General features: G+C 39.3%; 1 protein-coding gene across 10 annotated transcripts in view; it reads left to right on the forward strand.

Annotated features, from left to right (window-relative positions):
• The window catches only part of FAM13A (family with sequence similarity 13 member A), a 273,179-nt gene that overhangs the window by 147,971 nt on the left and 98,779 nt on the right, over window positions 1–26,429 (forward strand). For 2 of the 10 annotated variants that reach the window (XM_070392836.1, XM_070392845.1), the window contains exon 1: window positions 20,000–20,242. The exons of the other annotated variants lie outside the window; for them this stretch is intronic. In XM_070392836.1, the coding sequence (XP_070248937.1) occupies window positions 20,214–20,242 (29 nt within the window). In that variant the 5' untranslated portion in view covers window positions 20,000–20,213. Of the gene's footprint in view, window positions 1–19,999; window positions 20,243–26,429 lie in introns of those variants that run through there. 10 annotated transcript variants of the gene reach the window in all.

A 26,429-nucleotide genomic window follows, 5' to 3' on the forward strand; every position in this document is an offset into this window, starting at 1 on the left:
TCCTGGGTGTAGAATGCTATCTTATTGTGGTTTTGATTTGTATTTCCCTAGTGACTAATGATGTTGAGCATGTCTTCATGTGTTTATTAGCCACTTATATAACTTCTTTGGAGAAATATCAGTTCCCATCCTTTGCCATTTTTTAATTAGGTTATTTGTCTTTTTATCATTGAGTTTGAAAGAGTTCTTTATATATTTTGAATACTAACCCTTATCAAATATATGATTTTCAAATATTTTCTCATATTCTACAGGTTGTCTTTCACTTTTTTATAATGTCCTCTAAAACACAAGTTTTTAATTTTGATGAAGTCCAGTTAATCTGTTTTTAGTTGTTTATGATTTTGATGTTCTAAGAGCCATTGCCTAATCCAAGGTCATGAAGATTTACAACTGTTATTTTCTTCTAAGAGTTTTACAGTTTTGTTCTTAAATTTAGGTATATGATCGATTTTGAGTTATTTTTTATATATGGCTATGAGGTACAGGTTCGACATTATTCTTTTGCATGTGGATATCTGGTTGTCCCTGCCACAATTACTAAAAAGACTATGCTTTTCCCATTGAATTGTCTTTTTGGTCCCCTTGTAAAAAATCTGAGCCAGATTTTAGAAAAACAAAAACAAAAACAAAACTAAGTTAACATCCTACCTCTTATCTTCTCTTGCCCCCTTTGTTTTCTGAAAACATGAATTTCAGTTTAATAGAGAAATGAACATGACTTAGATCTATAAAATATCACCGCAATCCAAAGATTTTATCTTATTTTACAACAGAAAAAAAAAACAACCCTGCTCTTATCCTTCTACCTCCCAAATCAACCAGTGGGCCCACACCTGTAGTTTTACACTCTGCCTTCTCCCCTATTACAATAGATGAGCTAAGTCTGTACCTCTCTGGGGTCAACCCTTGTACTTCAACTATGAATCCCAATCCCTCTCACTCAGTCAAGGACTATGTTTCAGTAATTACCTCCCTCCTTCATGACATCAATTTCTCCCTTCTAGTTTCTGCCTATCAGTTAGAAATATGCTATACAGCTCTCAACATTTTAAAAAATCCTTCCTTAGAAACAATAGCCCTATTTTCCTTTAGAGAAAAATCTCTGGTAAAGGATTATATGTACTTGCTGGCGTCATATCCTTTTCTTCCATTCTTTCTTTAAAGCACACACCATTGAAATTGTTCTTGTTAAGGACATCAGCTATCTACCATCTTGCCAAATCCAAAGGTCCATCTGCTGTTCTCATCTTTCTCTCTCTCAGCAACATTTGACCCAAATGATTACTACCTTTTGAAGCACTTTCAGGTCAGTGTGGCTCAGTTAAGCATCAGCCTATGAACCAGGAGGTCAGGGTTCGCTTCCCAGTTGGGGCACATGCCCGGTTGTGGGCTCTATCCCTGGGGGTGGGAGGCAACCAATCAATGATTCTCTCTCATCATTGTTGTTTCTGTATCTCTCTCCCTCTCCTTTCCTCTCTGAGAGGAATAAAACTTATGTGTATGTATATATATATCTCCTATCTAATAAAAGAGAAACATGGTAATTAGCCGTACCTCCACTACCCTTCCCATTGGCTAATCAGGGCGATATGCAAATTAACTGCCAGCCAAGATGGCGGCCGGCAGCCAGGCAGCTTGAAGCGAGCATGAGGCTTGCTTGCTTCAGTGACAGAGGAAGCCAGCGTTCCCCGCCTGCCGCTGCCGGCCTCTGAGCTTGCAGTTTGAAACATTGTTACAAATATAGAAGCTAAACAAAACTCCAGAAACCTGCTTTCAGCCAGCCGGGATCTCAGAGCTGGACTTGAAACAGTGTTTCGATTATAGAACCCAAACAAACCAGATACCTGCTTTCAGCAGCCGAGGCTTCAGAGCTGGAGCCAAGCCTCAGAGTTAAAGCTGGCCCAGAATACAAAAAAAAAAAAAGAAAAAAAGGAGCGGTTGGAAGCTTCAGTCACCCGCCAGCCTGAAAACAGCCCTCAGCCCCTCACCCAGATTGGCCAGGCACCCCAGTGGGGACCCCCACCCTGAAGGGGGTGTGACCAGCTGCAAACAGCCATCAGCCCCTCACCCAGGCTGGCCAGGCACCCAAGCGGGACCCCCATCCTGATCCAGGACATCCTTCAGGGCAAACCAGCCGGCCCCCACCTGTGCACCAGGCCTCTATCCTATATAGTAAAAGGGTAATATGCCTCCCAGCACCAGGATCAGCGGAGCCGCGAGGCCTCCCAGCACCGGGATCAGTGTGACGGGGCAGCGACCAAACCCCCTGTTCACCCTGCAGCTCTGTGTGTGACAGGGTGTGGCGCCCCAACCCCCTGATTGGCCCTGCTCTGTGGGTGATAGAGGGCGGTGCCCCAACCCCCCCGCCCCCTACGGGCCCTGCTCTGTGTATGACGGGGTAGAGCCATAACCTCCACATCGGCCCTGCCCTGAGTGTGACAGGGTGCGGTGCCCCAACCCCCTGATCTGCCCTGCTCTGTGTGTGACAGGGGGCGGTGCCCCAACTCCCCTATCGGCCCTACTCTGTGAGTGACAGGGGGGAGCTCCTCAACCCCCTGATGGGCACTGCTCTGTGCGTGACGGGGGAGCGCCCCAACCCCCTGATCGGCCCTGCTCTGTGTGTGACGGGGTGGCACCTCAACCTCCCCATCGATGCTGCCTTGAGTGTGACAGGGGGCAGTGCCCCAACCCCCCTATTGGCCCTACCCTGAGTGTGACTGAGGGTGACATCGCAACCTCCCGATCCACCCTGCTCTGTGCATGACAGGGGGCGGTGCCCCAACTCCTCAATCAGCCCTGCTCTGATCCTGACCAGGGGCTGCATCTAGGGATTGGGCCTGCCCTCTGTCACCCGGGAGCAGGCCTAAGCCAGCAGGTTGTTATCTCCCGAGGGGTCCCAGACTGCAAGAGGGCACAGGCCGGGCTGAGGGACCCCCCGCTTCCCCGCCGAGTGCACAAATTTTTGTGCACCGGGCCTCTGGTATATATATAAAAGGTAATATGCAAATTGACCCTCAGAGCATCACATTGTCACAAGATGGCTGTGCCCACAGCAGAGGCAGGGTTCCCGTAACGAGCCGTAACGAGCGATCAGCAGGGACCTGAGGTTGCCTGGCACCCGGCCGGGGCAGGGGACCTGAGGCTGCACCCCCAGCCCAGTGGGGCTTGACAGGGGATCTCAGGCCACGCCCTCCTGCCCGGCAGGGCTTGACAGTGGACCTCAGTCGTGCCCCCCAACCCCGGGTCAGGGGACCTGAGGCTATGCCCCCTACCTGGTGGGGCTTGACGGGGGTGGGGCTGACCAGCTCTGGATCTCGCCCAATGGGGGTGTAGCCAGCCGAGTCTGGGTCTCGCACGATTTCGAGGTGCACACAGGTGGGCGGGGACTTGACTCTGGGTCCCATGGAGTGCCCCAGACTCTGACAGGAGGAAGATTTTCATATACATTTTACTAATTTTCTTTCATCTCTGACACACTTTTATTATAGAAAAAGGGCAAATAACAATATTAAAATATTTCCTCTAATTCCCTTTTAATGTGCATGAATTTTGTGTACCGGGCCACTAGTATATATATACTAGTGTGTGTGTGTGTGTGTATTTATATATATGATAAATTTTCAGTCTCAAATTATGTCATAGATAATTTTTTATTACAAAGAGAAAAGATCCTTTAACAATGGAGAATTTAGACAGTCACCACTTGAACCAAATGATTAAACTTATTATCATGGATAAAACTATAAGACAAGAATAAATATTTTTGAGAAATAGAAATGTCATAGAAATTTACTTGTTATTAAATGAAAAGAAAATGTTATAAATTGGTACATGCTGCACAATCTCATATTTTTTATTGTGGTAAAATATAGCATAAAATTTACCATTTCAGCCATCTTTAAATATACAGTTCAGTGACATGAAGTACATTATATTGTCTATCTTTATATATTATATAAATGGAGAAAAAGTAGAACGTAGAATAATGCAGGAAGAATATTGAATTGTATTTTTTTTAATTCTTTATTATTGAAAGTATTACTTATGTCCCTTTTTCCCTCCATTGACCCCCTCTATCTTGCCCCAGGCCCTCACTACCCTATTGTCTGTGTCCGTGGGCCATGCATATATGCAAACAAGGTCCTTGGTTGATTACCTCTCACCCACCCACCCTCCTCGGCCTTTCCTCCAAGTTTCTGCACTCTGTTCCATGCTTCCATGTCTCTAGGTCCACTCCATTCATCAATTTATTTTATTACTTAGATTCCACATGAGTGAGATCATGTGATACTTGTCTTTCTCTGATTGACTTATTTCACTTAGCATGATACTCTCCAGGTCCCTTCATGCCGTTTTACTAGTAAAGTGTAAGAGATCCTTCTTTTTTACAGCTGCATAGTATTCCATGGTATAAATGTACCCCAGCTTTTTTATCCACTCATCTGTTGATGGGCACTTGGGCTGTTTCCAGATCATAGCTACTGTAAATTGTGCTGCTATGAACATAGGGGTGCATACATTCTTTTTTATTGGTATTTCGGATATATTCCTAGAAGTGGGATCACTAGGTCAAATGGCAGTTCCATATTTAATTTTTTTAGGAAACTCCATACTGTTTTCCATAATGGCTGCACCAGTCTATATTCCCACCAGCAGTGTACTAGGATTCCCTTATGTCCACATCCTCACCAGTACTTGTCATTTGTTGATTTGTTAATGGTAGCAAATCTGACATGTGTGAGGTGATACCTCATTGTCATTTTAATTTGCACCTCTCTGATGATCAGTGACTTTGAGCATTTTTTCATGTCTCTTGGCCATCTGCATGTCCACTTTGGAGAAGTGTCTATTTAGGTCTTTTGCCCATTTTTTGATTGGATTGTTTTTCTTCCTTCTGTTAAATTGTATGAGTTCCTTGTATATTTCAGATATTAATCCTTTATCAGATGTATTATTGCCAAATATGTTCTCCCATATAGTGGGCTCCCTTTTCATTTTGTTGATGGTTAGAATAGTATTAAACACGGCTTATGTAAGTGATAGAACTGTTTTTGACTTGTACCTTCTTGCTTGTATTTTCTAAATTTCCTATGTATGTTATACTGTTAATTTTTAATAAGAAAAATTGTTTTGTCTTTTTAATCAAGGATGACTAATGCTTCAAGTAAGAGAGTAGTAATTATCAGATTTTAGAGAAATCTTATAGAGTGACAACTAAACTACTTAGGACTTGACAATTATAGCTTCCTTTATTCAGGCCAAAATCCCCTGAATGGGTGAATTCAAAAGGGCAGCATGTGAGAAGCCCACACAGGCTATGCTTTGTTTGGGTGGGTAGGTATGGGTTCTGGAGGGGATCCCAGGCTAGGAGAATGCTCCGAACAGAAACTATCAGAAAAGCGAAGCACCAACAGAGGGCAGGCAGGGCCCCCCAGTTCATGTGAAAGGACGAGTGATAGAGCAGAATGGACTAGAAAGACCATATGCGTGCATGTGTGTGGAATTTGAGTTTAACTTTATAAGCTATGAAGAACAATTGAAGCTTTTTGATGTTATTAAAGCAGTATTTTAGGAAGATCAATTCTGTAAACCTCGATGTAGGATGGGAAAGAACAGAATCAATAAGACCTATTATTAGGAAGAAAAAGCTGTAATCCAGAAGTTAACTTAAATTTAAACGAGGGAGGGGTGGGGTTGTATGGAAAAGAATAGGTGGTAGTAGTGGACCAATGGACAGGAAAGGGAGAGACAATATTATCACACTTAAACTTTTCTTAGTAAACAGTATCCCTTCAGTGATTACTGGGTTTGACCAAATTCCCTACTATTTATGTCTTTCATACAGAGGTATTTGAAGTCTATGATGATATTACTTCAGAAGTACTCATTTGTTCAAAGGTGTTTCACTAGGCTCTCTCTAGAATTTTAAAGTTGGATTGATTTATGTTTTAGAGTTGTCTTCCTGAAGTAATATTTTGGAAAGTTATTGTGGAATTTTAATTCATTTTCAACTCATTTTCTTTATTTAAATAATTCATTGCATTGCCTATTGGGGGGGGGGACCATTGGTTTTATTAGATTTATTTATTAATTTATAAGTTCAGTTTCTTTTTGAATTTATTGGAAATGTCTTTTTTCAACTTTTATGTCTCCTCACTAAAGTTCAGTGAGGAAAAAAGTTTTCCAGTATCTTTATGAATTCTAATAATGCACTATACATGTATAGTACTAGACATAGAAGCTATTATATACACAATTATTTAATGCATTGGATCCAATTCTGTCAAACATTGAATTTTTAAAAAATATATTTTTGATTTCTGAGAGGAAGGGAGAGGAAGGGATAGAAACATCAATGATGAGAGGGAATCATTGGCGGCCTCCTGCATATCCCCCTACTGGGAATCGAGCCCAAAACCCGGGTATGTGCCTGGACCAGGAGTAGAACTGGTGACCTCTTGGTCCATGGGTTGATGCTCAACCCCTGAGCCATATGGCTGGGCTCAGAGATTGAATTTTAAAGAATTTTTATTGGAAAATCATATCACTTGAAACCCACACTTAAAGGCACTGCTACTGAGATTTTTTTTTTTTTTTTTCCTGAAAACAACACATTTATTGTCTTACAGTTCTGGAGGTCAGAAGTCCGAAAGGGGTCTCACAGGATGAAAATCAGGGTGTCGGCTCCAGGGAAATGCCCCTTTCCTCAATCTGACCCAGCTTCCAGAGCCGCCTGCATTTAATGGGTGCTAGTCTCTTGCTCCATATTCAAAGTGCATCACAACAGCTCTGCTTCCATTGCCCGTCTCCTTAGACCTTCTGACTTTCTTCTTATTGGGACTCCTGTGATGGCATTGGGTGGGCTGGGATAATCACGGATAATCCCTTCATCTCAAAATCCATAACTTAATCACACTACCAACATCCCTTTCCCATGTGAGATAAGGTACACATGGGGATTAGAATGTGAACATTGACTCTCTATGCGATCTCCACTTTTGGTCCTCGGGTATCAGGGTTCTCTCCTACGAGTTTTCCGTTGATTATTCGGGAAGTTTTTTTGTATTTTAGTAGTAATTCCAGTTTGTTCCTTGGGGACATGTCCGTGCAGCATCCAGTTACTCTGCCACCATTTTTAATCCCCTGAGATTTTTTTTAATGGGACCTATTCTTTTATTTTCTTTTTTTTTAAATTTTGTTTTATTGCTTAAAGTATTACAAAGAGTATTACATATGTCTCCTTTTTCCCCCCCTTGACATTCCCCTGGCTTCCCCTACCCCCCAGTGTCTTATGTCCATTGGTTATGCTTATATGCATGCATACAAGTCCTTCAATTGATCTCTTACCCTACCCCAACCCTCCCCAGGCTTCCCACTGTAGTTTGACAGTCTGTTCAATGCTGCTCTGCCTCTGTATCTATTTTTGTTCATCAGTTTATAATGTGACCTATTCTTGATCACACAATCACTGTTTCCTTTTATTTTGCTTTTAAATATATTTTCACTTATTCTAATATTGGGTTGCTTTAAAGCAAAGCATGCAGCCTTGTGTTGAAGTAAATCGATTCTACCAGACAATGTATTGATATTGATTTTGTGCTCAGTATTTCATGTCTCAGAAATATGAAATTTATTTTCTGTTTTGTGGATACAGAAACAGCCAGTCGGTTACCATATCACACTAAACAATTTTGACATTTCTCTAAGGAAGCCCACTGAAGCCTGCTTCTCCTATGCCAGGAAATAGCATTTAACAAGGTAAAAAGTCACCGGGACAATTTAAGGCAGCTGATCTCAGGTGTGGTAGCAGCTGTTGTACGGGACATGACTTATTTTATGAGAACAGAAACACCATTATCTGGACTCCCCAGGGAGATTTGGAGAAAGTCATGCCCGGGGAGTCCCATTCCAGGAAAGTGTGCTTGAGCACTTATTCATTGGCAGTGATCACTAACCGAGATTCCATCTGGCAAAATGATGGATTTTCCCTGGCCCAGAAAGTTGGGGAACAATTATGTAAGTTGTCTCAAAGAATTTATTTTTAACCATTGTTTTTATGGAGAAACAACTCACAATTGTTACAAGAAATTTACTTTAAAAAAAAAAGATAGACAGCCTCTGTATGAATATCTATATAACTGTCTATTCATGTACCATAAATTATAATTACTTGTCTTTTGATTTGAAATCAAGACTCAGTCTTTGTGGTGGCTGTTTTGAATCTTATTTTCTATATTGGAAATGTTGGAACTGGTTAGTGAAATCGAAGCCGTCTGTGGGGTGAGGAAGGGAACCCTGAGTGATGCATCCCCAGCTGTCCAGGCCCTTGACCTTGCCTCGCTGTCAGCAGCAGTCTCCTCTGTCCCCTCTGGCAGCTCTTCAGGATTTTAGAATCTGAATAAATGCACCCTGTGAGCCATGTGAGAGTCCAGGAAGGCTCGTCAGATAGAAGTTAATGAAATAAGCGCACACGGTTTTAAAAGCGAGAGCCATCATCAGAATTAAAGAGGTGTGTCTTTGGAAAAAAATGATTATATAATTTCTATCCTCATGAAAGTTTATTCAGCAATCTTCTAATATGTACTAGATAAGTCTCATCAATAAAGGAGGAAATTTTTTAAATTAAGTTGATCTTACTAGGTGTTTTTTTTTGTTTGTTTGTTTTGGGCTTAAGTAAAACCAGCATATTTATTTTACCGTTACTGAAGAAGATAATGTATCTAACTAGAAATTTCTTATTTTTGTTAGCATGAGCCTGTTCTGAATGTCACTGTTCTACTTTCTAATACAATTTCTTTATAAGGTTTTATAATTATTCTTTAAGATACACTGTACGGTGTTTTTTTAACATTAAAAACAACTCAGCTTACCTGCCATTTTATCTATTAATTTCTTAAGAGAAACATGATTAAGAATACAACTTAAAAGCTGTTTTTCCATCTTTTTTTCTCTCCACCTTCCTCTTTACCTTAATACCTTATCCAAGCCACTTCCCTTCCCTGCTGCAACTACAACTGTCTTCTACCACTACACACACATGTGGTCTCAGAGTAGCAAAGTAGTTTGTTCTGGTCCAGTATATGTCTTTGGTTCAGACAGCCCATTATAAGACTGTATGGAGTTTATTTAACATATGCTAGTATGCACTCATCTTAATATAAACCTCAGACCAAAAGAAAGGACTCTATTTCCAATAGAAAATGTATATGTGTTATCAATGGGTAAGAATAGTATTTATCTTTAAAAGCTTTTGTATGGTGGCAACTTAATGGCATTTCAGATGCTGACTTCATGTCAGCCTTTTACTAGCTGAATGCTCAAGTTAATTAACTTTTCATTTTCACATCTATTACAATGAGCACAGCATAGATTCTCAATAAATGCTAGTTGCCTTCTATATACCACCCCTCCCATTCCTTGCCCTTTTTTTTTGTTTTGACATTTTGTTGTTTCGGATGACGATGATGATGATGTCCAACGATGAGCCCTACAGCCCACTAAGGTTTGATCAGGAGCCTGTGCAACAGTACCAGAGTTTCTAAATGATATGCTCCCCAAAAACCTTGGCTTCATGATGATGAAAATGTCACCTCAGATTTAGTTATTACCATTCATGAATACTCTGTATCTTATGGAATGCATTGCTCCTTAGTGTATTTACAAAGATTGTTAAAAATCATGAGGAAGAAACCTTGCACGAGAAGCACCTTCTTATCAAACTCACAAAAAAGAAATAATTTTAATATATTGTTTTGTCTTAGGAAACACATCAACCTGATTATAAAACAATATATGAAAACAAATTAATGTGGCCAAGAAATGATCTGATTTCATCGGTTGCCTCAAATTGATGTTGAAATTAAAACCAGTGTAGCCAAAGCATTTTTGGAGTTGTTGCTCTTGATAGCACAAGGGCAAACACACGTATTACCAAACACTTGGAATCTGCTGAAGAAGTTATGTAAGAAAATTAGAAATCTGCAAGCCTGCTCTAGTGCAGAAAAGGAAACAAGCAACTTAGCAGAAACTGGATGATGTAAACACTTAAGTTTTCAAAATGTTTTGGAAAGAATCCTACTATTTTACATATCTGTGATTTCACATCAGTAGTTTATTTCTTTAGTTGGTTATTGGTATCCTTTATTTGAATCTACATGAAGCATCTACTTTATCATAAGTGTAGGCTTACAATGGGAAATGTTTGAAAGTGGGTAGAAATATTGCTTGATAAACTCAAGTCTAATCAAAAGACCAGCTTGGCTCTCTGAAAGAGTGGTTGATTTATCAGTTAATTCATTCAATACTTAATGAGTGTCGTTCAACACTTATTGGGTATCTGTTCGTTGTAATGGCTGCAGAAAAGATATAGTTCTTGTCCTTGAAAACTTACATTCCAATAGCAATAACATATAGATTCATATAATAATGAAACTGGGAAAAATAGATAAATATCATAAGAGATGCAAAGGATTTTATAAGTTAAAAGGAGAAAGAGGTTGCTTCCAACTGGCCTAAACCTGAGTTATGCATAGAATTTTGCCAGGAAGAAATGTTGGAACAGCATGAACAAAATGTTTGGGTAGGAAAGTTCAGAGTGGATTTGATAATAATGTACAGGTATGTCTGGAATTGTTTCCTTAGGAGATATAAGCAACTGAACTGGAGGATAAATAGGGGTTAATTGATGGAGAGTCTTAATTGTCAAATACAAAGAATTGGGGTTCATTTTAGAGATAGTTGGGAGCTATTGAAGTTTTTAAGCAAAGAAGTAAGTGACCAGATTATAATCACAGTAGGTAAATTTACTGTAGTAGTGAAATGTATTGGAGATAGGGTGACTAGAGGAAGAAAGATCATTTGAAGGTTATCATTATATTGCAGCTGACTAAGGCCGACTGATTAAAGACACATGACAGGACAGCCCACAGATTTGCTAAAGGAAAGGAGAGGGAGGAGTAAAGGTGACTCATGCTATGAATCTGATTCATAAAGAGAATAACATCATTTAACAAGAAGGGTCAGAAGGAGGAGTAATTTGGAAATTAGATAATATGAGTCTTTGACAGTGTTGATTAGGGTGATAATACTAATAATTATTGAGCACTCATATACTGGGCACTATTTTACATGTTTCACATGCATGATCTCATTTATTCCCCAGAACAATTTCAGAGCTTCTCATACAGCCTGCCCAAGTTTATACTGCCAGTGGCAGGGGCAGGATGCAATCCCCAGGAGCCTAATTAGAGCACAATTTATTAAACTTTAATAGAGTGCCTATATTGAATCGGCAGAAGGTGAGGCAGGGAAGAGGTAAGAGAAAAGAAAGACAAATGAAATAAAAGGAGAGTGGAGTGATCAGGGACAGTTAGGGAGTTCCCAGGGAAGATCACAGAGAGTCAAAGTCTTTCTGAAAAAGGAAGGTGGGTGTTTCCAAAAAGGTAAGAGTAGCAGGCAGTCTAAGAAAAGGCCTAAAAGTTTCAGAAAAGTGGTGAAGTCTAAAGTTTGTCAGTAGGAGGTAGAGGAGTCAGTAATTTATGAGGAAGTAGGAACAGCAAAGGTAGGCATTCAGGAGGTCTAGTACTGAATTCACTCATCAATAGAATAGATATTATGATATACTAGAGGCCCGATGCACAAAATTTGTGCAAGAGGAGGCCTTCCTTCCCCTGGCTGCCAGCACCGGCTTCCCTCCTGCACCTGGGACCCGGGCTTCCCTCATAGCCCCGGCTTCGTCCAGAAGGTTGTCTGGAAGGATGTCTGGAAGGACATCCAGTCTAATTAGCATATTATGCTTTTATTATTATAGATAATCATGATTTTCTAACTCAAGCAGTTAAAGTGTTAAGAAATAAAGGCATTTTGAAAAATAAAAACAAGCAGCTATACAGAACTATATTGTTGCTGGGAAGGAGAGGGAAATAGTGCTTCATCACCCGAGGATAGGACTGCTGAGGAAAACTTTATAAGGCTGAGGGTGCTTATCAGAAGAGGGACGTTTTAAGATGTAGTAGATATCAGCCTTCTTCCAAAGGAAGGAGAAAATGATGCGATCTAGTGCATACTGCTGACCTTAAACAAACAGCCAGAGCTTTTTTCAGCAAAATGGGTTTATTGGGGAACAACAAAGAATTTTAATTCGGGACATTTTATCTAATTGCAACCAAGTATAAGTCCCAAGAACAAAGGAAAGGAGACTTGTTTCCTAGAGGAATGAATGAGAGAGTTCAGAGGGGCTCTTGTAAACAAAGAGCCCATTGGAGGAAACTGGGAGTTTGGAGTGTAATGGCTTTTCATTGGCTGAATTATAACACTCTTTCATTGGCTGAGTGGTTGTGCGGAGAAGACCCTCCTTCCTGCTGGAGTAGATTTTTTTTAAAAAGTCTTGGCCCTGGCCTAATAGCTCAGTTGATTAGAACATTGTCCTGATACAACCAAGGTAGTGGGTTCAATCCCAGTCAGGGCACTTACTAGAATCAACTAGTGAATGCATAAACAAGTAGAACAACTCTCTCTACCTACCTGTATTCCCCCCCTCCCTTTCCCTCTCCCTCCCTTTCCCTCTAAAATCAATAAAAATAAATTTTAAAAAATGTTCCTGATGAAGATGGAAAGTACTTCTATTAGGGTGTCCCTACAGACACTCCCAACTCCAACTTAAATGTGGTTTCTGTTTATTAATGTTTGCCATAGGTAAAAGGTTTGAGTCCTGTGAGTGAGGACCTTTTCTCCAAGACTAGAAAGAAGTAAAAAAGAATGAGGCAAGATTGTGTGTGTGTGTGTGTGTGTGTGTGTGTGTGTGTGTAGGGGGTACATTTAAACCCCTAACTGTAGCAAAGGAGACCAGGGGCACTCACTCATATTTTATGATCTTGCCTTTTTCAGTAAATTTAGAAGGTGAGGTGATTAGTGACTGAGAGAGAGAGGTTCAGTTTAGTAGCACTGGGGAAGATTTGCAACAGTTTCTGTGGAATGCAGTGAAAAACCAGTTAAAGATAACTAAAAAGGTTGCTACACAATATTGAGTTCATGACAAGGTTAAACAGCACGCATTTTCAGTATAATGAGTTGCCAGGGTTATGTGACTTTCTTCTGCAATGTTTAGCAGCCTGGTAGTGGAGAAACCAGCTGGCTGATTTACAAAGGGTGAAGGAGCGTGGATGCGAGTGAACCCATTTTAGGAATAACTAAATGCCTAGGAGAGCCAGGATGTGCCTTTTTTAAAGCTGCATGCCAGTTGGTTTGGGTATAGGTTATCCTCTGCAGATGTAGAAAACAGTTGGAGCTGCGAAGGGTGCTAAGGCAAAGGAGCTAAGGAAAAAGGGAGAGGCAGAAGTAAGAGGGAGGCACATGAAGGGGCTTAGTGCCCAGGAAATGCAGGGAGGGTATCGGTGCTTGAGCAGGTAGAATTGGCCTAGTTCAGGGAATGGTGCTCTTGCTACCTGACTGTGAGGAACTGATGTGAGGATTTTAGAAATAGTAAAGGTATTTAAGTGATCAAGGCAGTGGGCGTGGCAGAAAGGAGGAGCCAAAGTCCAGGTACAAATTCATAAATGATCATAAAATAATGCCCATAAAATAGACAGAAAGAGAGTGAGCAAAAGAGAGAAGTTATCTATACTAATAAAAGGGTAATGTGCTAATTAGACTGGACATCTTCCGGACAAAGCCACAGTGGTGGGGGCTGAGGCAGAGGTGGTTAGGGGTGATCAGGCCAGCAGGGGAGCAGTTAGGGAGCGATCAGGCCGGCAGGAGAGCAGTTAGGGAGCAATCAGGCCGGTAGGCAGAGGCAGTTAGGGGTAATCAGGCAGGGAGGCAGGCAAGCGGTTAGGAGCCAGCAGTCCCGGAATGCGAGAGGGATGTCCCGGATTGGAGAGGGTGCAGGCTGGGCTAAGGGACACCCTCCCATGCACGAATTTCATGCACTGGGCCTCTAGTCTATAATAATAAAGGTGTAATATGCTAATTAGACCAGACACCCGGACGACCTTCCAGATGAAGCCACAGCAGAAGCAGTTAGGGGTGATCAGGCAGGCAAGCAGTTAGGGACGATCAGGCAGGTGGGCAAGTGGTCAGGGGCGATGAGGCAGTCAGGCAGGCAGGATAGTGGTTAGGAATCAGCAATCCCGGATTGCAAGAGGGACTGAGCCTAAACCAGCAGTCAGACATCCTCTGAGGAGTCCCAGATTGCAAGAGGGTGCAGGCCGGGCTGAGGGACACCACCTCCGCGCGCCCCCCCCCCCCCCGCCACCACCACCCCCCCCTGCAGAAATTTCATGCACCAGGCCTCTAGTTATAAATAAACCAGAGAGACTTGAAAAGGCAGGTAATTCCTGAGTTGTAGTATTAGGTGATTAAAAAAAAATAACCATTGACATCTCATTGGTAATATGGCATGTTAAAGGAATGTGAACAAGAAGACTTAATTTTTCAGCTAATTTATATGTAATCAGGTGTGAACATTGGAATGCTCCTCCTCATTGATAGTTCACCTCAGTATATGTTAAATGTGAATTGTAGTTCAACTTAACATTTTTTAAAATGCTGGGTCCTATATTGTTGGACTCATATTTTAGCCATATAGTATTGAGTTGTTTTCAAAAAAAAATCAGAAAAGAGAAAGTATTATTTCTGGCATTTGAATTTTAACTATTTCTAAAACTATTTGAATTTGAACTATTTCTAAAAGTCCTGTAGATGTATAGCAGACCCTGAGAATGTCTGAATCCAGTTTCTGTTCTACCACTAATTTTCTATATGAATTTGACAAATGACTTAATATGCTAATATATACCAGATTTGCTCATCAATAGAATAGGTATTATAGTGATTTTCTTTTTTTTAAATCTTTGCTTGTTTTTTTTAATTCTTCAATTACAGTTGACATTCAATATTATATTAGTTTCAGGAATACAGCATAGTGGTTAGGCATTTACATACTTGCTAGGTGATCTCCCTATAAGTCTAGTACCCATCTGGCACCAGATATAGGTATAACAGTAATATTGATTATATTCTCAATGCTGTACTTTACATCCCCATGACTGTTTTGTAACTGCCAATTTGTAATTCTTAATCCCTTCACTTTTTTCACCCAGCGCACCCACTCCTTTCCCTCTAGCAACCATGAGTTTATTCTTTGTATCAGTGAGTCTGTTTCTGTTGTGTTTATTTATTTTGTTTTTAAATTCTACATAGAAGTGAAATCAAGACATTTATCTTTTTCTATCTGACTTATTTCACTGAGCATAATACCCTCTAGGTCCATCCATGTTGTTTTATGGTAAAATTGCACTCCTTTTTATTGTTGAGTAATATTCCGTTATGTATATATATTACATATTCTTTATCCAGTCATCTATCAGTGAACACTTAGGTTGCTTCCATATCTTGGCCATTGTAAATAATGCTACAGTGAACATAGGGATATATGTATCTTTTAGAATTAGTGTTTTGAATTTTTTCAGATAAATACTAAGAAATGGAATTTCTAATGGTAGTTCTATTTTTAATTTTTTGAGGAACATCCTGTTTTCCATAGTGGCTTCACCCATTTGCCATCTCACCAGCAGTGCACAAGGGTTCCCTTTTCTCCACATCCTGGCCAACATTTATTGTTAATTTATTGATGATAGCCATTATGAGCGTTGTGATATCTCATTGTAATTTTAATTTGCATATCCGTGATGATTAGGAAAATTGAGCAGCTTCTTTTCATATGTCTGTTGGCCATCTGTATGTCCTATTTGGAGACATGTCTATTCCAGTCCTCCGCCCATTTTTTAATTGGATTGTTTGGATTTATTTGCTGTGTTTTTTTGTTTCTTTGTTTTTGTTTTGTTTTTTTGGTGTTAAGCTGTATGAGTTCATTATATATTTTGAATATTAACCCTTTTTCAGATGTATGATTGATGAATATCTTCTCCCATTCAGTAGGTTGTCTTTTTGTTTTGTTGATAGTTTTCTTTGCTGTGCAAAACCTTTTTAGTTTAATGTAGTCCCATTTGTTTATTTTTTCCTGTTGATTCCCTTGCCTGAGGAGACATTAAAAAAAAAAAAAAGAATTACTAAAAGCAATGTCAAAGAGTTTACTGCCTATGTTTGCTTCTAGGAGTTTTGTGGTTCCTGATCTTACATATAAGTCTTTTATCCATTTTGAGTTTATTATTGTATATGGTATAAGAAAGTGGTCTAGTTTCATTTTTTTGTATATATCTTTCAGCTTTCCCAACACCATTTATTGAAGAGAATGTCTTTACCCCGTTGTATGTTCCTGCCTCCTGTGTCATAAATTAATTTACCATATAGTCGTTTATTTATGGGTTCTCTATTCTGTCCTGTTAATCTATGTGTCTGTTTTTATGCCAGTACCATGCTGTTTTGATTACTATAACATTGTAGTATAGTTTGATGTCAGGTAGCATGATGCCTCCAACCTATTGGGATTTTTTTGTGGTTTATATTAATTTTAGGATTATTTGTTCTAGTTCTGTGAAAAATGCCATTGGTATTTTGATAGGTATTGCATTGAATCTATACATTACTTTGGATTGTATGAACATTTAAACAATGTTTATTCTTCCTTTCCATGAGTATAGTATATGTTTCCATTTATTTATATCTTCTTCAATTTCTTTCTTCAGTGTCTTATAATTTTCTGAGCATAGATCTTTTATCTCGTGGTTACATTTATTCCTAGGTATTTTTTATGCAATTGTAAATGGTATCTCTTTCTGATAGCTCTTTATTGGTGTATAAAAATACAACTAATTTCTTAATATTAGTTTTGTATCCTACTACTTCACTGATTATATTTATCAGTTTTAATAGTTCTTTGGTGGAATATATAGTATCATGTCATCTGCAAATAATGACACTTTTACTTCTTTCTTTTCAATTTGTATGCCTTTTATTTGTCTGATTGTTGTGGCTAGGACTTCTAGAACTATGTTGAATTAAGGATGAAAGTGGACATCCTTGTCTTGTTCCTGATCTTAAGGAAAACACTTTTAGCTTTTCACCATTGAGTATGACACTAACTGTGTGTTTGTCACATATGGCCTATATTGTTTTGAGATATATTCTCTCTAATCTGACTTTGCTTGGAGTTGTGAGGTTTTTCTATCATAAATGGATGATGGACTTTATGAGATGGATTTTCTGCCTCTATTAATATGGTCATATGATTTTTATCCTTCATTTCGTTTATGTGGTATATCATATTACTTGAATTGTGGATATTGAATTAACCTTGCATCCCAGAATAAATCCCACTTGATCATGGTGTATGATCTTTTTAATGTATTGCTGGATCTGGTTTGCTAATATTTTATTGAGGATTTTTGCATCTATGTTCATCAGGGATATTACCCTATAATTTATTTTTTTATTATTTTTTTGTAATGCCTTTGTCTGGTTTTGAAATCAGGGTGATACTGGCCTCATAAGATGAGCTTGGAAAGCTTTCCTCCTCTTCAACTTTATCTAATAGTTTGAGAAGGATATAGGTTAATTCTTTTGAATTTTTGGTAAAATTCACCTATGAAACCATCTGGTCCAAGACTTTTGTTTGTTGGGAGGTTTTTTTTGTTTGTTTTTTTAAATTATTGATTCTATTTTGTTAGTAGTTATGTCTTTCAAATTTTCTGTTTTCTTCTTGACTCTGTTGTGGAAGATATAATAGTGATTTTCTAACTCTGGCAGTTAATTAAAATGTTAAGTTGTAAAGGCATTTTGAAAAATAAAAAAACTTAAGCAGATATACAGAGCTAAGTTATTGTTACTGGAGAATCAAATTAGAATTTCCAAATCAAGAATTTAAAAAAAAAAGGACTCTTTTTACAATTTCAATTAAAATAAGTCCTGGATTTAATTCAACTTCCATTGTTTTAAAAGGCTGGTTTTAGTTACTGATATTATATCGTGATGTGAACATGTATAGCAAAGGAAAGTGACACCTACAATGGGACTGTGTGTTCTAAATTCAGAATTATGCATGGTCTGAAACATCTGGGATAAGCTACAGGGGAGGAGGATATCTTTTTGGACCACAAGCCCCCACTGTTTCTGAACATCATGGTCTCTGGCTCTCTGTCCATTCTTCTAAAGGCAATGCTTTGGCCCTAACCGGTTTGGCTCAGTGGATAGAGCATCGGCCTGCAGACTGAAGGGTCCTGGGTTCAATTCCAGTCAAAGGCCCATGCCTGGGTTGTGGGCTCAATCCCCAGTAGGGGGTGTGCAGGAGGCAGCTGATCCATGATTCTCTCATCATTGATGTTTCTATCTCTATCTCCCTCTCCCTTCCTCTCTGAAATCAATAAAAATATATATGTATTTAAAAAAAATTAAGTCCCTAACCGGTGTGCCTCAGTGGATAGAGCGTCGGCCTGTGGACTGAGGGGTCCCGGGTTTGATTCCAGTCAAGGGCATGTACCTTGGTTGCAGGCACATCCCCAGTAGGGAGTGTGCAAGAGGCAGCTGATCGATGTTTCTCTCTCTCAATGTTTCTAACTCTCTATCCCTCTCCCTTCCTCTCTGTGAAAAAAATCAATAAAATATATTTTAAAAAATAAACATAAAAAAATAAAGGCAATGCTCTGGACTTCCTTGTAACTCTTTGCAGTTCTCATGATGTGAAAGAAATCTTAAAATGTGTTGCTATTATTGTTCTTGCATTGTTTGAAATCTGTGGATTAGCAGTTGTGTTACTAAAAATATAACACTTTGCTATTCCATGATGAGAAGAAGAAACTATAAGGGAGAGCTGGATAATTAACCTCATAGAAAAATTGATTTGGTGTTACCTGTAATGATAGATATAGATAGATAGATAGATAGATAGATAGATAAAGAGAGAAAGGAAATAACCAAAAAAGCCTGTTGATGTTCTTAGAGGAATATGGCTATGTAAATAAACACATTCAACTTTATAAGGATAAAATACGGAAATAAGTTGAAATAACTTCCATGGAAGTAGAGGCTTTGATCCTTTGAGAATGTGGGCAGCCTTAGGACATACATTTTCCCCAGGAGCGAGGGCTACGTGACTTGGGTGATGTCAGCAGTGACTACTAACCACCACAGTGTAAACAAACATCAGCAGGAAATAAATGTGGGCAGGGCAAGGATCTAAAAGCATGCCTTCCTTCTAGAAAAGTATCATGCCTTCCCATGTTAGTGGTTTGTTTTTTTGTTGGCTTTTCTTCCTAAGGCAGTGGTTCTCAACCTTCCTAATGCCGCGACCCTTTAATACAGTTCCTCATGTTGTGGTGACCCCCAACCATAAAATTATTTTTGTTGCTACTTCATAACTGTAATTTTGCTGCTGTTATGAATCGTAATGTAAATATCTGATATGCAGGATGTATTTTCATTGTTACAAATTGAACATAATTAAAGCATAGTGATTAATCACAAAAACAATATGTAATTATATATGTGTTTTCCGATGGTCTTAGGCGACCCCTGTGAAAGGGTCGTTCGACCCCCAGGTTGAGAACCACTGTCCTAAGGGAAGAAAGGGGATGGAGCATAGCTGTTGCCTTCTGTCACAGAAACCTTTTGTTACACAGGCAATGTCTGTCCTTGACAAATGGATTTCCTTGTTGACAGTCTCTGTAACACCGAGAAGTAAGGGACTCTTGCTGCAGTTACTGGTTGCTTGCCCCAAACTGACAGGCTTGTCTGTGGAACTGCTAAGGAGAAAGTTTCAAGTTACCAGAATTAAGCAAGCCCACTGAGGAGCAGGAGCAGCGGCTGGAGGAGGAGGAGGAAGGGGAGGAGAAGGAGGTGGAGGAGAAGGCTGAGGAGGAGAAGGAGGAGGAGGAGGAGGAGGAGGAGGAGGAGGAGGCAGAAGGCAGAAGAGGAGGAGCAACAGCAGCAGCAGAAGAAGCAGATTAAGCATTGCAGCAGCTGCTCCTCTGATTGGCTGGATGGTTCAGCTGCTTCCTTGGAACAAAAGGTCAAAGTGGACTGCAGTGTAAATGTGGAGAGGCAGTCGATAAAATAGCATTGCTTGGAGAAGTTTGGAGGCTGAGAGCAGCAGAATTCTCGCTAGCTGCAGAGCAAGTTGCTTCAGCTGTGAGCTGCAGCCTCCCGCCCAAGCCCAGCCCAGCCACTGTAAGAAGACGTTCACTGGACAGACGACCACACTTGGCATATTGGCGTGGAAGAGACACTTGTGAGGGTCCCTTGCAAATCTATGTACAAGAATGGCTTGTGAAATCATGCCTCTGCAAAGGTAGTATTCTTTCCTGTTTGTTTGTTTCATTCTGTTCTGTATTTTCTGAGTAGAAGCCAACCATATAACTTTGCCAATACTTGACATCTTCTAGTAACATGCTGCAAACTGTGGAGAGTCCATGGTACATCATGTTCTTCATTAAGTCCAGAAAAATTTAAATATTGTACTGCTTCTTTTACTGACACTTATGCCCAATTTATTATCTTTTTCACTTGATTATTATGTTCAGGTTCTTTTTCCCTGGAATAAAAATAAATGTAAGAAAATATCTATGAAATGTAAAGAAGAACTGAAGAATATATTGAGCAGGTTTATAAGAAAACTGAGTTAGCTTCTTAGCAATGTTGTGAAGCTGTGGTAAAAACCAAGCTCATTTTAAAGCATGTGTATAGGCTACGGACCTTTTTAAAAAATGCATCTTAGACTCCCTCCCTTCTGGAGTTCAGATCTAGGCAAGGATTTTCTATCAATAAGTAGAATATAATACATGAACATAAGTGTTAAGGGTAATATTTCCCTGTGAATAATTATAGATTTATTACACAAATGACATCTTTTTTAAAAGTACTACATAAGAACATTTGAGCACAAGACTGTTTTGTTCATTAATGATTGTAAGGAATTATGGAGGTTGGGGTGGAGCAAAGAAATGTAACTTTAAACCAAGGGGGTTGTAAGAAAGAACAGTGCTGGTGAACTAATAAGTGAATAATGTATCCTAGAATGTTAAAGCTGGAAGTCACCTGTGTGATGTCGGAGTCTAGTCCTTCAGTTTCACAACAAGAAAACTGAGGCATGGAAGTCTCAGAGGTGCCCAAGGTCACATTTTATAATTTTTAAAACGACTTTTGCCAATCATATTATCATATTTCAACTTCAACTGCTTTACTTGCAGTGGCGGTCAATCCCATATAAATACTTCCTTTAAGAAAACTATAGAGGGTTTTATTAGTGAAAATGATTTTTTGAATCAAAGAGTAAATCCAGTTTGTAAGATTGAAAAAAATCAGTACAAAAATGAATTTTATTTTAAAAACCATGCCATCAGTATTTTACTGAACATTCATATGGTTTTTTTGTTGTTGTTGTTATTAATCCTTACCCGAGGACATTTTTTCTATCAATTTTCAGAGAGAATGGAAGGGAGGGATAGAGACAGAGAGTGAGGGAGACACATAGGTTGGTTGCCTTCTGCATGCGCCCGACCAGGGCTGGGGATCGAGCTTGTAACTGAGGTATGTGCCCTTGATTGGGATCGAACCCAAGACCCTTCAGTCCATGGGCCAGACGTTCCAATCACTGAGTCAAACCGGCCATGGCAGAATGTTCACTTTTAATCATTAAAATAAGGTAAACAAAAATTGTGTTTATTTACAGAATGGGTCCTGCCGACATAATACCGTGAGATAAACCTGTGCGCTTGTTTCTCTTTCCCTGTAATGACAGGTGCACTGTGATGGGAACTTGATGGAGGTGTCCCAAAAATTCCTTCTCTAAAAAATTAACCTAAGAAAGCATAAAGTGGCTTATAGATAGATCTGAAGTTTTTCCACACTAACCCACATGCTTGAAGCCTGCAAGAGAGTAAAACTAATGTACACTTTTTGGAGTCTTGATTTGGTTTCCAACTTTAAAGTTGGGGATTAGTTTTTCTTGTAATGACGTCAGTTTCTAAGGGTCTTAAGCAAGTCATATTCTAGACAAGAATATTGGCTATTACGGAATTCTGTAATAAGCCACTTGATGATATAATAACAGTTAAGAAGGAAATAGATCTTTATACTGCTAAAACTCTGTTTAAGGAGCTAAGATGATAAAAACTAAAATGGAATTTTCTCCAAAATTATTTTGCATTGTTAGTTCTTATCAATCAACCTATGTCAGAGTCATAATTTGAATCTGCATTCCAAAATGCTGACCAGCACATTCACTGTTTGCCTAATCTGAGAGTTTAAATGGATTGATTACCCTGCAATGTTCATTTCTGGCCTCTGCCTGCCTTTGATTATAACCCTCCTGAAGGCAAGGACCAGGTTTGTGCGGTTCTCTTCGATAAGGATCTCTTGAGAATTTAAGCACCGATGCAGAGAACATCTGCGCTCCTGGTTCAGTATCTTTGGCTAAGGGTCTCTGTGACGCTCTGGTAATGATTGTTGCCGCCGCGCCCACGGTCACTCTGCCTGAGGCCTGAAGGTTGCAGAGCCTTGTGGTAATGCCTGCTGGCTGCTGGGATGAGAGCTGAGCTCTATTCTGTTTAAGAGCCTGAAGGGGGAAAACCTGAATTGAAAATGGACGAGTGAGAGGATAGCTTTAGATACCAGCTAAGGAGGTTTATGCTCGCTATTTATATTGAGCAGATGAGCCAATGCTTCTCATACTTAAGGCGCATGAGAATTACCTGGGTAACTTATTTTTAAAATTAACTTCGTCCTGCTGCCCTCCTTCCCTGGACTCACTGTATTGGAATCTGGGTGTGACAGGGAAATGATCTACATCTTAACAAGCTTCCCAAAAGCAAATCTGATCAAAATGGTCCCCACATTCAGAGAAACACTGATCTAAGCTCTGGTTAATCATTATAGTTGGTATAAAACCATTGACAGCAGGTATATATAACAATCTAACAGTAAACTCAACATCCCCAGATAGCATACTGCGTATCGTTACCTTATATGAGGTGTGTTTTGTTTTGTTTTTTGTTTTCATAATGGTGCTTTCATCTACTAGATGGTGAATGTTACCTATTAAAACAAAGCATCCTGAGAATGCTGTTTAACATTTTTCTGTATGACCAAACACTACTCTGTACTAACAGTGATGCTAAGGTAATTAAGACACAAGCTCTGCCCTAGCTGGTTTGGCTCAGTGGATAGAGCGTTGGCCTGTGGACTGAAGGGTCCTGGGTTCCATTCCAGTCAAGGGCACATGCCCAGGTTGCAGGCTCAATCCCCGGTAGGGGCATGCAGGAGGCAGCCAATCAATGCTTCTCTCATCATTAATGTTTCTATTTTTCCCTCTCCCTTCCTCTCTGAAATCAATAAAAATGTTTTCTTTTAAAAAAAAAAAAAAGGACAAAAGCTCTGCTTCAAAGAGGTCACATGCTGGTCAGAATGCAGACACATTACCAGACAATTACAATACATGTGGTGGACAGTATGATAAGCATAATAATAGAGATGTGCCTGCATGGATAACATTGCCCTATATTTTGTTTAACCTCATATAAGCATATGGTCTTATTGGAGGGCATGTTTGTACCTTAATGTCTACTTAGCTTGCAATTCCAAGAGTGACTTTTTTTAGCCTTTCTTAGCATATTGTGAAAGTATGTAGAAGATAAATTTGTTACTGCTAATCTGTAACTGAGATGAGAATAACAGATAAGGTTGGAAGCTCAGAATGAAAGAAAATACTTTGGTTCCCCCTTTAATGTATTTTGCTGTCTGCTTATTACTTAACGTAATTTGCAGACTTTCCAGGATGAAGTTAACTATTTAGAAACTCATGATCTTTAGAAAAAACTGCAGAAGCTGAATATTTATAATGTGACTCCTGTAAAGAATTCAGTTGTTACATTTCACTTCAAATGGCTTAAATTAAAGATGGGATCTTATTATATACTAGAGGCCCAATGCACAAAGCTCGTGCAAGAGTAGGTCTTCCTTCCCCCAGCTGCCCTGCACAGGCTTCCCTTGCAGCCCTGGCTTGGTCCGGAAGGACGTCCCGTCTAATTAGCATATAACACTTTAATTATTATAGATCACTGAGATGGTGAAATTATCTCAATTATTTTTAAAATACTATAATATGTACACATATTTCTTTTTTAAAATACATTTTTATTTATTTCAAAGAGGAAAGGAGAAGAGAGAGATAGAAACATCAATGATGAGAGAGAATCATTGATTGGCTGCCTCCTGCACACCCCCCTACTGGGGATCAAGCCCGAACCCAGGTATGTGCCCTGACCGGAATCGAACCCGGGGCCCTTCAGTCCACAGGCCAACATTATATCTGCTGAGCCAAACCAACTAGGGCTACACATATTTCTTATACTTAATTTTAAAACTCAATACATTGTGTAGCATTAGATGGATATTTTTGCCATTAGAGAAAGCACTCCAAAAGAAATAAAATAATACAGAAGTAAGTGGAGAAATGATATTAAGAATTGAAATAAAAGTTTTTAATTTCTTTAGGTAACTAGATAGACCTTCTGTCACAAATGAAATAACATGTTTTATCAGACTCCAGACTTTACTTATACCTCAGGCTCTTTCCATGATTCATATTCGTTGGATTATTTTCATTAGATATTATGGATCTGTTGATAAGGATCTCTAACTTTTTTATTGCTAGGCTTCAGTAGACTAACAAAGTCTTAACTCTTAGTCTTATGACTATGACAAAACATTCAATGTTCACAGGAGAATTTGATTTGCTAGATTAACTTTCCAGCAACTCAATTTATATCCACAAAGGGTAAGGGTGGAGGATGAAGTTAAGAGCACTGGTGGTTGCCCTGATGGGTTTGGCTCAGTGGATGGAGCCTCGGCCTGCGGACCGAGGGGTCCCAGGTTCAATTCCAGTCAAGGGCATGTGCCTTGGTTGCGGGCACATCCCCGGTGGGGAGTGTGCGGGAGGCAGCTGATCGGTGTTTCTCTCTCATCGATGTTTCTGACTCTCTGTCCCTCTCCCTTCCTCTCTGTAAAAAATCAATAAAATATATTAAAAAAAAAAAAAAGAGCACTGGTGGTTAATTTGGATTCCTTTGGTTTTATTGTATTGTCATATACTTTCATGTATTAGCGTCCTCTTCTTTCCTTGGCTTATTTACCATAGTGGGAAACTTACATTAGTAATGTCTGTGTAATTCTCTTTTTTATTGCTTCCTCCGGAAAATGATGATATTTAACATATGTTACTGAATGTTTATTTTATGATGGTGAAATACATGTAATTCCCAATTGCAGTGGCTCTTTTAAGAAGACTTATAGCAACATGGTTAATTAGCATGTATTATTGATCCAGCATAGGAAAATTCCACTACAATTTCTTACAACAGAATTCATCTGGTCTTTCTAAATATTGGTCTTTAGAATATCCTTTTGCAAACAAGGTAAACATTGATAACCTGGGGATGATGTGGGAGTTAACTAGGGAACAAGCCAGGTAATAATGGTCCCGCTCATGTGTCTTCTGTGTGGTGTTAGAGAGCCCTCTGCTGCTTGTGGTGGTGACACCTTCAATTTATCTGTAAACTCATGGTATTCATAACTTGTTGCCATTTTGATAACACTCCCTGCCCTCTTCACTCCCCCTCCGCAAACACAGCCTAAGTGGGAGTTAAAAGATGCTTCACTTCAAATCTGGGTCAGTTTATGGGGTTGTGTAACTTAGACTTTATCATACTGTATATGGTCAGTGTTGGGTAGTAACAGGAATTCATTGAGAACAGATACGATCTTTGTGAGCTCTATTCTCATGTGGTGGTTGCAGTGTCTTTGGAGTTTAGATGTTTCCTCAATACTCCAAATAAAGATGATAGTATGAACTGAAATGAGGATATTTTTCAACTTTATGGAGTTCACCCTATTTAAACTATTGGAAAAGTAGAGGTGTTGGATATTCAGCACCAAACAGTGGGGAAAGCAATGGAAAGGTGGTAAAATTGCCACTAAAAACCATATCCAGACACTGACTCCCACTTGAATTTGGGAAGATCATTTTCTTCATCAGTAAAATGGGATGATAATTCCCGACGTAGTTACTTATGGAGGAAACTTTGTTGTTAAAGAATAAGACTCCTCAGATGTACAGTAGTATGTTGCTTTACTTTTGATTTTGTTATTCTTTCACTTGTTTTTTTTACAATATACAAAATAAATCTATTACCAGATTATAGATACAAAATAATTAGCCACTTACATGCAATAAACATTAATATTTTAAGAAAAATGATTTTAAATATATTACATGCAATAAATATTAATATTTCAAGAAAAAATATTAGAGAACCAAGATGGCGGCGTAGGGAGCGGACCTGTGTGTGCTGCTCTCTCACAGCATCATTGAAACTATCAACTATGAAGTAAACAACCGCCACTCAGAACCATGGGGAAGTTGGCCCAGTGGGAGATCTACAACTGGAGGAAAAGAAAGAAGCGCAGTGAGACTGAGTGGG

The sequence above is a fragment of the Myotis yumanensis genome, unplaced genomic scaffold, assembly GCF_028538775.1.
Source record: "Myotis yumanensis isolate MYYU_CA2020_CCGP unplaced genomic scaffold, mMyoYum1.0.hap1 SCAF_1, whole genome shotgun sequence".
Lineage (NCBI taxonomy): Eukaryota > Metazoa > Chordata > Mammalia > Chiroptera > Vespertilionidae > Myotis > Myotis yumanensis.